The following is a 14621-nucleotide window of genomic DNA, read 5'->3' on the forward strand; positions in this document are numbered from 1 at the left end:
CAGTTGAGAACTGAGAGAGAGAGAGAGAGAGAGAGAGAGAGAGAGAGAGAGAGAGAGAGAGAGAGAGAGAGAGAGATGAGGTGAATTACATGAACATCCACTGGGTGTAAATTAACATCAAGAGAAAAATACTTGGAATGTTTAAATATATTGGAAAATAAAATAAAATTATGTAAAATAAATTGTACCTAAAAAAACAAAATAAATAAATATATTTATATAAAAAAATACAGACATTAGGAAAAGGGACCTTATAAAATATAAATATAAGAATATTATATAAGGTCCCTTTTTCTATAAACATATATACGTCTATTTTTACTGTTGTTAATGCAATTATTATTATTACATATTAATACAAATTTAAACCTGTTTTTTGTGTACTATACTAATACTAATGATGTCTATTCATACTGTTTTCCTCCCTCTTGTAATAAACATGAAATTATTTCCGAATTTGTGGGTGTTTTTAGTAAATCATTAAAATAATAATTTGTACCCGAAGTCAGCCGAAAATTCACGAATTCACTCGAGAACTAAAATTGTTCCGTTGTAAAACGCGTTTCCCTTTCGTCAGGACACACATTAACGGACTCTTTATAATTTTATTAGAGAAATATCGCGTGTTTTAAATAACACCCCTCCTTCATTTCCACATATTATTAAATCAATACATGTTCAGCGTTAAGAATGAATCCCTTTTTAAAAGCCGACTATAAACAGACTGTAAACAGCGCCCTGACCATTTCATGTTATTTTTCTCTCGGTTTTGGCCACAGCTCGTTTGATGGGCTCTTGCTGAAAGGTCTGCGCTGTTTGTTGTTTGACAGAAATCACCCTGAAGCTGTAGTGGAGAGTCTGGATTTGATTACCATTCAATTCTACAGAGTTTGTAAATTTGCACGCGCCAGTCTCCAAAGCAGGGATCAGCAGCTCGAGCCCGTTACTTAAAGCCCTTTAAGGGCGCTAATGGGCGACGGAGCAGAAGGGAAAGAGTGTGTAAGCCTCGCCAACGAGAGAGAGGGAGAGAACCGGCGAGAGTCTCTGAGTCGGACTAATGTGCTTTGTGTGTAATTACACGACCTGCGTCTCAGTGATCTGTTAATGAATCTCTGTGCGGAGAGAAACCCGCGCTGCGCTGAAAAACGCTCCTGAAACATCCCTCCTCTTTAATTAAACACTTTAACTGAACTCTAAATAAAAAAAATAGAAACGTGAAAACGAATAAAAGTTTCAAAGCAGTTCTCTGAGGTAAAACCGGTTTAAATGATTTGTCACACATTGTATTCACACTGTCGTATTTATAATCGGATTGCTGCTCTCGTAATTGGTGTCCGATAACTTTTTAAGAGACTTCTGGGAGGATTTCTTAGTTTTACCTTTAAATTATATTGAGGGGAAATAACGAAAGGGTTAATTAATCTGAAGCACGCATTATTGTATTTGACCTGCTCTTAAATTTAAATCCTGAATCAAAAAAACCGAGCTTTAACCAAAACCCATTTGACCCCTGGTCTGACTGCGGCTCGGGTGTTTTATGAAGTCGTTTATAAACAGAGTTCATCTGAAACATTAAACACACAACAACACGGCGGTCTTCACACGCTACACTTCAACAACACAGCAGGTAGAAACACTCACCTTTTCCCCGCGGCTCGAATGCAGTGTTAGAGAATTTAATTCCCAGAACTATCTCCTTTTATCTGTTTCTCTCTTTCCCTCTCTCTCTCCTTCTCATCCGCCTCCGCGCTCAGAATCCAGCCCGCATCTCCGCGCGCGTGCGTGAGTGGAAGTGGATTTGACAGAGAGAGAGAGGGGAGAGAGAGAGAGAGAAAGAGAGAGAGAGAGAGAAAGAGAGAGAGAGGGACAGTCGTGAGCACGTGGCAGGCCTAATGCTTGCGCGCGCCACTTCTTATCAGACTGTTCGGAAGGAGGGAGCGACCAAAATAATAACGATGACATAAAGAAAGGCACACCCACAGACAGACAGAGAGAGAGAGAGAGAGAGAGAGAGAGAGAGAGAGAGAGACAAAGAATATACGAAGGGAAAGAGCAGAGAGAGACATGTAGAGGGAATAGAAATAAAAAAAGAGAAAGAGAGAGAGAGAGAGAGAGAACACATGAAGGGAAATAAATAGAGATGGAGAGAGAGAGAGAGAGTGTGTAAAAATAGAGAACATATATACAATAATATAATATTGGACTATACTTGAACTATAATTGCAGAGGATTTTGAAAGTGAACGAATACACCATATTTCGCCGAGATCTTTAGAGTGAAGGATTCAGGACGTAGGTGTCCACTGTCTCAGGTGCGTTGTGAATAACACTCAGATGTTCGGGGGATCTTTCCGAGATTCGCTCTGAGATTAGAACTAAAATAAATCACTTACACAAGGAGGAAACAGACGAAATGATTCACAACTGGAGAAAGTCGAACTCCTAACAACCACGAGAATCAGGACCTGGTAGACCACCTCAACAGATAAACAATCAGATAAAGAGCACTCACTCCTTCACCTCGGGTCACACCTCAAACTGGAGCTCAGATCTGACACAGGAGGAGGGTCTGAAACAGCAGCCCAGCATCCTCTGTTAAACAGACCGACAGCTCCCGAGAACAATAAGAGCTCCATGAAGACAGAGAATGATGAATTATTATAATAATTATTATATAGAAATAACAATACTACTACTACTACTACTACTATTAAACATTCATAATAATAGTAGTACAATACTAATACTAGTATTACTACCATTACTACTACTACTACTACTACTACTATTAATAATATTATTTTTAATAATAATACTAATAGTAACAACAACAATAATAATAATAATAATAATAATAATAATAATAATGATGATAAAAAGTATTATTATTATAGTAATATCAATACTAACAGTAGTATTACTACTACTACCTCTAATAATAATAATAATAAGTATTATTATAGTAATATAAATATTAACAGTAGTATTATTACTACTAATAATAAGAATAATAAATATCAATAACAGTAAATACCGCTTATTATTTCCACTGAACAAAGTAATCCTAATGCGTTTGAAAGCAGACGGGGGACACTTTTATTTACCCCCACAAGGTAAACACACACGTGCGTGCACACACACACACACACACACCTGAAACACTATACACCCGTATTAACTATTTACAGCCCACCAGTGACCCACAGTTAACCCCACAGAAGAGAGCTCGAGCCTCACACTCCATCTGCAGCGGAATCAGTCTCACACCGGAGCACGAGGAGAAAAAGAAACACACACAATAAATAAATAAATAAAATAAAATAAAATAAAATAAACATAAATAAATAAATAAATAAATAAACTAAATATTTATTTGCATTATTTCCTCAAAATACATGTCCACTTTGTGTTCCGTGTTTCTCGGAGGTCCGTCAGTTAAAACTGTCCTCCGAAACTTTTCACAAAATCACACCGCGGACACAGTGGCGTCCAGTAAAGAGCCTGCAGCTCGAGCCCTGACTTCACACACACTTTATCTGCTGAGTTCAACTCGGTTCTCGTAAAAGAGTCGAGAACAAATCTAACAAAAGTATGGCTTTTACGGTGATTACTTTAATAAATAGTGTTATTAATTGCTAAACTACTACTGCTACTAATTATTATTATTATTATTATTTTAATATTTGTCTTAAGAACATTTCTTTAAATGTTTCTCAGTAAATTTCTTGTTCTGTCGGTGCTTATAACTAACGAGGAATATCCCGGTCTTTCAGAATGAGCGGAGTGTGTAAACAAGGAAAATTAATTTCAAATATTTATTTTATAGTGAAAACTATTATTATTCAGGGCCTGGCTCTGACTCTGTCACACATCACCACAGCACTCCTGCTCTCCACCCTCACCCGAGGAAAAGGCTTGGAGCTACACGTAGAGAGAGAGAGAGAGAGAGAGAGAGAGAGAGAGAGAGAGAGAGGAAAGTGTGTTAAAGAGCTGAGCAGTCTGTGGCTGCAGTGCTGCAGTATTGATGACGGAGGGGAAACTTTAACCTGCTGCACAGAGCAGCTCTAATTTCCCTCACAATAATTACAATATCACCCTTTAATTATTCCCTTTCCCCTGAATTATTCAAAGCGATGGAGAGAGAGGGAGAGGGAAAGAGAGAAAGCTCAGACTGAAACACTGCTTATAACTTCATTGGAAAGGGGCGGAGCTAAAGTGTGCTGAGCTGAGTGGGAAGATCATACGAAGTCAAGACTTACTCATTTACACGTTTTTAAAAGCAGTCTGGTCACCGCGCGTCGACCGTCCGCGTGTCCAGCGTTACACCCCTCTGTGTGTTTCTTTCATAAACCGTAAGGAAAGATCAGGTTAATCTCAGCGGAACTCTGGGGCTCTTTGTTTGCGCCACTCTACGACATGCTTTTAACTGATCAATGGCTGTTTTCCCCAACATTACAATCAATGACAAATATTATATTTCAGAAGCAGATGTCGTTATTCAGCAGATATTGCGTTACATGTCCCTGAACCAGAGCAATTAGGAGCAACATCAGGCCACAGGGGGTGGATAACATGACGACGAGCAGGACACGGAGCGTCTCAGTGATCCGCCTGTGTTCGGACCGTGAGCCGCGGAGCGGATACCTCCGTGATTTAACAACATTATTAACAATAACCGTTAGTAGTGAACGAGATTTAACCCTTTATTTAGCAATGACGGTGATAGAAATAGCGTGAACGGTGTGGTTATCCCGTGATATCACTACGGGTTATGTAAATAAATAGAGATGGAGAGATTTTTTTTGTTTACTTATCATAAATAAGAAATAGATTATTATTTAAAAAACATATAGAGATAAAAGTCGTCAGATAAAAGGAATCGTATTTTTAATAATAACAACATAGACCCAGTAAACATTTAGCCGTTGATTCAACGTTGAAATAACGTAATGAATCAACGTTCTCTTAAGGTTGAAAATGAAAGTTGAAAAGACGTCCAAACACAGACATTGAAAAGACGACTATTAGACGTATTTTGGACGTCCAATGACGTTAATAATTGGTCCAGAAATACATTTCTTGTACAAAACGCATTTTTTACAATGCCAGTGGACGTTATTGATTGGTCACCACTTGATAACTAACTTATTAAGATGGATTTTGGACGTCCATTGACGTTTAAAATATGTCCTTGACGGACAGACAACTTTTAGACCTATTTTGAACGTCCAGAGACGTTCCTCGTTTACTTATAACTATTAAAACATAATGGAGGAGGAACGTAGGCCTCCATTTAATTTCAATATTTTTCCCACCAGTTTTCCTGAAAGCCGCGCTAGGAACGTTCAGCCGGACACTAGAGGGTTAAATTAACGCTAAGGCGAGAATAGGTTACTTTCTTGGTTCTGATTGGCTGCTGTTTTTCATTCAAGAAAGAGTCCAGAGTAAAACTCTCCGTGTAACTTCAGCGTTCATCTTTACTGACATTCAAAAGACATGAGAATGAATAAAAAAGAGGTTGAAAACGAAAGGGAAATGCTATTTTCTGAGTAGTACAGAGGAGGGGAAAGCATTTAAAAACGGCAGGTTACGTATAAAAAGGTCTGGATCTGGAGGTCACCGCAGAGATTGGCACATAAATCAGTGAGAGAGCAATCCAGCTGGAGACGGTTCATAAAGGCATCAGTTTCTTTCCAGTGCGCTACAGTGTAAGCAGCGTGTAAAGCGCGACCCCAATAAATCCCACTTTAGAGCTTTAGAGCCAGAGAGAAATGATCAATCAGCTCCTTCCACATTGATCTCGGCTGCGTTCCTGTGTTCCAGTGAAAATAGCCTTTCGATTCCTGCTTTGTTATTTTATTAGAAGCAGATTGCTGTGAACAGCTTCTCTGTGGCCTGAAAAATGAAGTGGTGACATTTTAATCACTGCACATTGGTAAAGGTCCCTCTGTAACGGGCCGTGTTTAGGTCTGACCCTTACTAACCAAACTGGACCACTGGACTGTTTATAGGCAAAGTACGTGTGTCTGTTGTTGGCTATTCTTTCTCTCATTAGGGGAAAATCTGAGCCTCCACAGGCCTGGGATAAGTTTGAGTGACAAGGCAAAAAAAATCACACACATTTTTCAAAATTAAATACGCATCACAATTTAGCTTTTCTCTTGACTTGCAACAAACAGAAGTAGCAGAGAAAAAAAGTCAAGTATGCAGCATGGTGGCCGTACAGGTAGTGTGTTGCTCTCATACAGCTCCTGGGTTCCATTCCCGCCTCAGGTCAGTGTCTGTGAGGAGTTTCCCTGTCTGCCTGGGTTTCCTCCCACAATCAAAAACATGTTGGTAGGGGAACTGACTGCGTGACATTGCCCCCTTGTGTGAGTGTCAGTGGTATTAGGTGAGCGTGTGGTGCCCTGTGATAGACTGGTGCCCTGTGCAGGGTGTGCTCCTGCCATGTGCTCAGTGACGGCAGGCTCTGGACCCACCACAACCCTGAACAAGTACATCTGCCTTACCAAAAATGAATGGAGGAATTAATGGTGAACATGCACCAAATTCAGTGCTAAAAGCAACCCCTTTGTGGAGAACCTTCAGGCGGCTAAACATGAGTAATTTACAACCAGCATAACTGTTTACCAGGAAACCGGAGCACCTGGAGGAAACCCATGCTGACACAGGGAGAACACATCAAACTCCTCACCGACAGTCAACCGGAGCGGGACTCGAACCCACAACCCCAGGATCCTGGAGCTGTGACCGAGACACTACCTGCTGCGCCACTGTGCCGCCCGGTAACGCAAGAACACATTTGTGATACTGGCAATCATCCCAAACCATGTCTGTGTATAAATGAAGTGTCAGAACAGCACCACAAAACAAACCCATCCCATCTTCAAACAAACAGTACATTCTGATGGACATTAAACAGCCTGACAACAGAGGAAATGCTGCTCAGTGTCAGATCTCATCCTGAGCATTCCAAACAGACTGATCTTTTTGTTTTTTAAGTTTCTCAAACACATTTAAACTCTGAAGTAGAAAGAAAATGATGTTTCAAATAATGGCAAGTCAGGGAGTCTTTTCTGAACTTGCCTGTATTTCATATGAACCTTAATGTCTTGTGACAGGGAGAACATCTCTCTCAGTACGACCGTTTCAGCTGAAAAAAGAGTCACATTACTTCTCACAATAATGATCAGGCTTGGGCCGTTTGTTCACCTACAAATGGATTCGTACAAATAAATAAGCACTTAAAAAATGCAGGAACGCTTTTGAATATCTTCACAGGGTCATTTTCTCCTGCACCCTTTAAAACTGGCTTCTAATGGCTGGAATAATCCATTAGTTGGGTAATATTAAGAGAGTGAAGTGAACTGTTGAGAAGACATCATCAACAGAGGCAGTAAAGTTTGGAATGGTTTTAATTTACTCACTGAAAGTCTAAGGTGTGCAAACTTCAGCAGCCTTGCTTTATGTGGTCAGGGTCAGACACGTGATCAGGATGAAGCCCACTTATGAGTGTGTATAAGGCAACCGGCTGTGGTGGTCAACAATGCTTCTTTAGAAACAAGAAAAGGCAAACGTCTCCTTAAATCAATGTCATAGAAAAAATACTCAATAATGGTATTAACATTTCAGAGCTATATACAAAGCTTTTGGTGAGTGAACATTTGAGAAAACCCACTGAATATAATCTGAAGAGAAATCTTAGCTCCTGAACCTCAATCTTGGTGTAAAATGGTACAAGGAAACATTAGTACTTCAACATACATTAAGTTTCCAAAAAAATGTGAAGACATGTTTTTGGACCTATTTCCTGATGTTGAGGTCTGGGCTCTGAGCAGCTGCTTTTTATAAATGTTCATTCACTTTCTCAGAAACGGCTACTCACCACTTACACATCCCCTTTCCTCTTAAAGTGGAATGTAAAACAGAAATTGAAAGATTCACTGCTCAATCAGATATTGCATAGTCGTCAGGCATCCCACCTTATCCACCTTAAACTCTAGTCACTTTCTAGGACGGCACCGGTGATCTTAAGACTGTTCAATGTGATTATATAAGCTGTGTACGCACAACTGAACACCTGCAGCTTGATGGCAGGGGTGACTGGACAATTCTGGGCACATAATGAATGGGAATTAATATGTGCTTCACCGCGACTGCTTTACTTTAGAGAACGCTGAACGAAGGACAAACATGATAACATAGGAAAGTAAAAAGAAAAGTATAAACAGCACAGAACCTCTTTACACGGCCCGTACAGTATGAATACGGCGGGCAGATGTGGTGGGTTGATGCAGCTGTAACATATGAGCCATGTTAGTCAGCAGCTGTCAGCGGTTAATAGAACAGTGAGTAGAAATGATTTACCCCCTGCTGAGGAATGATTACATGCTGTAGTGGGGAGGGAGGGAGACACTGATTTGTCGTATGAATTCCTAAGAGATTACAGGGGTCAGTTCAGTTAAACACTTCTATTGAAGATGCACTAGCTTTGGCATTTACTCAGTATGTGCACTTAAACCACAGGCAAAAAGGTGAATCACACGAATCAATTTCTCCCCACAAATTAAGGGAAGAAAAAAAAAATAGATACGGAAATATGTACAGAGTAGAAGACTATCATAGTGCAGCAGCGACTCCCTATGTACTGCTGTATTAAAACGATTGGGTTTCACAGGTGAAATTATTTAACACATCCTCAATCCAGAACACCATTCTGCAGAGTTAAATGCAATTGGCCGAATATATCGTGGTGGAATACATAACACACTTTGGCCTGTACAAAAGTCACTTTTGATATTGTTGGCAATGTGTTTCTCCAATGCGTAAGAGTCATATTTAAATTTGGTGTCTGCAGATGGGTTAAGACATATTATTTTTTGCTTAGAACGTCAACAAAACGTGCCGTTTGATCAGGCGTGTCCAAGCATTTGCATATAACCATAAACTTAAGATCGGCAGAACTACAATTCCCATAATCCTCCATAATTAGTGCAGTTATTTTACACTGCTTGCAAAATGTTTAGCGATAAAGGCGTTCAGGCGAATGAGCATGTTTACATTATGCCAAATTGTTATACCAAGTTCTATTATGGCCTGAGATTGTCTGCTTATACATTTGGGTTTAAGGGTGCATGCCCTGTCTTAGCACTTCACTAGAATTGTCATTATTTAACAGAAGAAATGTGCCATGTCTTAGCTTCAAGCTAATCTCTTCTTAAATGGGGAAAAGAAACAGTGCTGAATGTGCCCAGGTTAGTTCTTGGCAGTTGCAGTCCGTTCAGAGTCAAATCAGCTTCTTGAACTTCGTCTGAACTATAGGCACAGAATGAGGCAGATGAGGAGTGTGTCCAAGCCCCTGGCAAAAAGTTACCACCCACACGAGTGTCCCACAGCATGGCATCGTCAGCCTCAAAGCGCAGAATGTTTCAGCTGCACTACAGTGTCCTGGCTCATCCTGTTCTGTGGAACTGTTGCTGTGGATCACTCTTTAAGCAGCTCCTGCTTCACTGTTCACTGGATAACGTTTTTCCCGATATTCGCTAGAGTCTGCAAAAGCAGTGGGGTGAAAAAAAATAAAGGAAACGCATAGAAACAATGTCACGCTGCAGATTTTGGGCTATTGGAACAACAATAAAAAGTCTGTATGTGCTCAGTGCTCTGTGCATCGAGTCCTGGGCTCTCTTTCAAGTAAGCTCAGCTGATGTCCCCTAATAAAAAAGAGAAGGAACGAGACAGGATTCCATTTCCCATGAGGCCTCCTCACATTAGACCCTGAGCTTGCTGGGATTTGCGGTTTTCCAAGCTGCGGCACACCCACATGGACACTACCTCTGTGTTGCCGTCGTCATACTGCTTGATGAAGGTGTGTTCCTGTAGAAGAGAGTAAAGAAAGAAGGAGGTGGAGTTTTATGAATTGTAAATCATTTTTTTGAAGGTTTATAGTAACAACATTTTCCATATTCACCAGCACTTACAATTATTTTATTGGTGAGATACACGGATCGTCTCTTGTTTCTACACTCACTGTACATTCTCTCAGCTCTATCTACATTTACAGACTGTAGTCCATCTGTCGCTCTGCATACTTTCCGTTTGCCACTTTTCACCCTGTTCTTCAATGGTCAGGACTCCCAAAGGACCCCCACAGGGCAGGTATGATTTAGGTGGTGGATAATTCTAGGCGCTGCAGTGACACTGATGTAGTGGTGGTGTGTTAAGTGTGTGTTAGCATAACATGGATCAGACACAGTGTCACTACAGGACTGACTATTGTCTTCCTAACAAAAATAATCCAGCCAACAGCTTCCTGTATGTACACAAAATGTGTAGCAACATACAAGCAGGTGTCTCTGACGTTACATCTACAAGGTGGACCAACGGGGTAGGTGGTGTGTCTAACAGAGTGGACACTCCAGCATCACTGCTGTGTCTGATCCACTTGTACCAGTGTCACACACTCCCTGGAGCACTGAAAATGACCCACCACCCAAATCATTCCTGCCCTGACGTGGGGGTTAAAGAGTATGCAGAGGAACATTTGGTCTACAGCCTGAAACGTTAGAACTACAGAGTGCTCCTGTATGGTCAGTGGAGCTGAGAGAATGGACAGCGGATGTAGAAACAGGGAGGTGGTGTTAATGTCATGGCTGATCAGTGTGTACACGGACCGAGTTTGTACCAGATTCCCTGTATTTTAAAACCACATCCAAAGTTCATTAATACGGGACATGTTAAACACACACAGGCCTACTGCATGATTTAGTGGCCACGCTGTTGTTCCTCAGTAGCTTCTGTTGTTGCAGTGCTCATCACTGGCTGGCCAATTACAGCAATTCCTGACTGGGGCTTTAAGCTTCAGAGGTAAATCAGCAGTGACAGAGTGCTCTGTGTAAATTAATGTGTCTTCTCTCATTTCTCTGATGTAGTGTTTCTGGCAGAGGCGCTTGTTCTCTGTTAAATTGTATGGGTTGATACCAATTAGAAGAGAAATGATTAAGGAGGTGTATAAAATGGAAGTAGGACAAGGCATCTACTACACCAAGGGTGAAAATGCATGTCGTAACCAGGGAAATCCAAACAATCTGTCAAATCTCAATCTAATAACTTTGCAGTGTCTTAATTATTAGGTCATGCTCAGTCGTACTGTCATGTTTCATGTCTAAATTGGTAAAATTCCAGAACTATTTGGAATGGGAAATGTCCCCTTTTTGTATTTTAAAGGAACACTAGGTAGTATTTACACCTTACAATTACAGCTTCAAAATCACAGTAATGCTCCACTGAGCTGTTATACTGAGAATAGAGCTTCTGTTGTTGCTACTCTGGACTCAGCACAGCAGAAAGTGCACTGTGTACCTTTTGGAGGAGGGTAGGAAAACACCCTCCCTTGCCTCGTTGGCTTCAGGACACTGCTGTAAAAACTCTGCAACTGTAGGTGGAGCCCAGGAGACAAGATACCAAATCTAATCTAGTGCTCCTTTAAAGCACAATAATAAAATTAGATTTCCTCTAAATATTAAATACATTTGTGAAGTCTTGAGTTTCATTTATTTCCGTTGTATATTTCCCTTATTTTATGTACTTTAATAGTTCAAAGAAATCCAAGGTTTTGACCGTAAATGCATGAACTGAAGGGATTGTCCCTTTTCTACAACAGGTATATCGTACATTATGTTTCTCTTCCTCTCCTTCCCTCATAGTACACTCCCTCACTACCTCTATGAGGACAGAGCAGGCCCATCAATCGTGCTGTCCTGCTAATGGTGAGCCCGTGTCTGTGCCACAGTGAGGTTAATCACTCTCAGCTCCGGGTTCTGGAGAGGCACGTGCTGAGGGCGAGCCGTACCAGGCACCCATCTCATCAATCACGGGGGCCTGGGCACAGGCCTACACCAGCCTACGAACCTACCCCGGCTCCGGGCCCAGATCAAGAGGAGTAATATGCAGCTGCGGAGCTGAACCTGGCTTTCCACCGTGACCCTGCCAGCCCCCGTATGTGAGTCCGACCCTGTAGAACGTTTGGCGTTTTGACCCGACGTGAAGAATAAGAGTGCTCGGAGCACACTTGGGAGAGGACGCAGTCAAGGAGAGGACACTGAAGAAAAAACACATATATAAATAATGTGCCTCCATACATTCCCACTCAATGTTCAGAGCAAGCAGACGCTGGTGTTTGGACAATGACAAGTGGCAATAAATCAGAACTCAGACGGTCACCTGCTTGTTTGGCTGGACAGAGATAGGCCATTCCCACACACAAATACACACCCCCACCACCTGTGTGTCCCTCTGTTCTGAGTGTGTGTGTGTGTGTGTGGCTGAAAAGCAAACGAACAAGTGTGTGTCTCAAAGCATGCCAGGAACAGCACCTCCATTAATTAACCCACCTGCTGCTAACATTGCACCCATGCAGAGGAAGTTATTAAGAGAGGAAAAGCAGAATAAATACTCTTTTAGTTAGGTCATTATCAGCTCCTGCTTACCTCTACGCTGTCGGACGGTGAAAAAAAATCTCATTTAAAAGTGTGGCTACATTAATCACAGCCCCATATCAAAGTGTGATAATCACCTGAATTCTCCATTAAAATAAAACTGCTAAACCCAGGGGAAATCTCACCTTACTCTTTAATTGTTTCAAGTCTGTGATAGGCTTTTTAATCTAAGATTAATTTATGCTATTTTAAATAACTCTACATATGATTAATAAGCTTGAAAATTAAAAGGAGTCTAAAGCAATTATAACAAGTGGTTGGTCATCACCCCATTAGGACGTGTTGGGGAACGGCGATGGCGGAGTGCAATGTGTGTGTGTGTGTGGCTGATATCCGAGCAAGGAAAGAGCACAAGTGAGACAGACAGAGTAAGAAAGGTGAAGAGGTCACTGTTATAACTAGGTCTTTGCAGATTAGCATACTAATGACATGCTCCCTCTGGATACAGACAGACGTGTGTGTATATGCGTGTGTGTGTGTGTGTGTGTGTATATATATATATATATATATATATATATATGTGTGTGTGTGAGTGAGTGTTCAGACTCGGCTAAAGCTTCATGAATGCTGATCTCTTAATTCAGCAGTCACCAGGGGAGACTATTCGTCTAGATTACAAAAGAGCAGGGCATGCTAGCAGACTAGCATTTTTTTTGCAGAATGACTCTCAAATAAGTCTCAGGTTAAACACACACACACACACACACACACACACACACAGCTAAAATTACTAGAAAACATGATCCCTGACCCAGCAATGTCTATTAGCTGCTTATTTCCATATCTATGCTCTGTTTGGCTGTTGGTGATTAAGAATTTAATCAACTCCAGTCAAAACAAAAATGTATCAAGGACAATTTGAATCCTGTCTAACACTAGACAACTTTAAATCAGCTTAGACTTTTCACCTTACACATCTGTGTAAAAAGCTGCATGGCTGAAACTTTCATTGTTTACAGAAAATATGTTTTAATTATAAAAAAATAAAATAAAAAAAAAATATGGTTATTTGACGGACAATATCTCACTAGTCGATTTATAAAGGACAATTTCAGTGCTCTGACATGTGGTAAGTTGTATGTGATTTGCAGAACTATGGCTTTATGTGCACTGTATCTTTACGTGGTGGCTAGGGGCCACAGTGTTAGCAAGCTAAAAAAGAGGATCACCCTCGCGGGACCAACAAAACGTCCTCAATGTGCTAATGTGTAAACAAGTCATCAGAGCAATGTCAAAGGGCTTTCAAAGCCCCCTCTCAACCCCCTCCCCATGGCACGGGCCACAGGCATCCAGCAAGAGTGAGGACCTCTTAAAAGGGCCTGTCCCAGGAGAACCACCTCGACACACACAGTCCTCCTGATACAGACAAAAGAATAGTACATACTGTGATTGCAATAAACCTTAAAGTCCAATACATTAAAACACAGGAGTGAAGAATACTGGACTGCAATTAATTTGAGCCCTCAAATAATCTGTTGAATTTAAAGAACATTAAAAACAAAACACACATACTGAACTATGAATGATCAAGATGCCCAAAGTATGCATTAAAAACAATGTGACTGGTCAAACCGGTCATTTATTTGAGTTCTTATCCACCATCTACAATCTGTAAGTTTCTAAGATTTCAGGAGTGGGCTACAGCCTTCTAGAAGCAGGGATACTACACTCTTTTGTCCCAGCCAGCATCAGCTGGGGCCTGTAGTGTGGGGGCTCCTCTGGGACTGAGCTAGAGATGGGCCTCTGATGAGGAGGCAAGCTTGGGGACAAAGGTGCTAAAAGGCTGAGTGACAATAAGAGAAACCCAGGGGGAGCATGGAGATGTCAATCATCACACAATCATTGCTAGAGTCTAACACATACACACACACACACACACACACACACACATACGGGAGTCTGAACCAATGCTCCAGGACACTGGGAGCAGCCTTTTCTTTGTCACATACATGTAGACATTCTCTAAATTTAACCCTTTTATCACAGAACTGCATTTTCATGATATAATAGTTAGGAAGGTGCTATAATACAGTAATTACAGTCACGGATTTAAGTGTGGGTCCGTAAAGTTTTAGATATTATAATAAAGTTCTTAAATCTAACTAAAACTATGCACTTTTAAATTTAA

At 40.9% G+C, this 14621-nt stretch overlaps 1 protein-coding gene across 1 annotated transcript in view; it reads right to left on the minus strand.

Annotated features, from left to right (window-relative positions):
• Positions 1 to 6196: 6196 nt before the first annotated feature.
• The window catches only part of LOC136677203 (dual specificity mitogen-activated protein kinase kinase 5-like), a 54765-nt gene continuing 46340 nt past the window's right edge, over positions 6197 to 14621 (minus strand). The window contains exon 22 of the mRNA XM_066654668.1: positions 6197 to 9872. Within this exon, the coding sequence (XP_066510765.1) occupies positions 9762 to 9872 (111 nt within the window). The 3' untranslated portion in view covers positions 6197 to 9761. The remainder of the gene's footprint in view (positions 9873 to 14621) is intronic.

The sequence above is a fragment of the Hoplias malabaricus genome, chromosome X2 (assembly GCF_029633855.1).
Source record: "Hoplias malabaricus isolate fHopMal1 chromosome X2, fHopMal1.hap1, whole genome shotgun sequence".
NCBI lineage: Eukaryota > Metazoa > Chordata > Actinopteri > Characiformes > Erythrinidae > Hoplias > Hoplias malabaricus.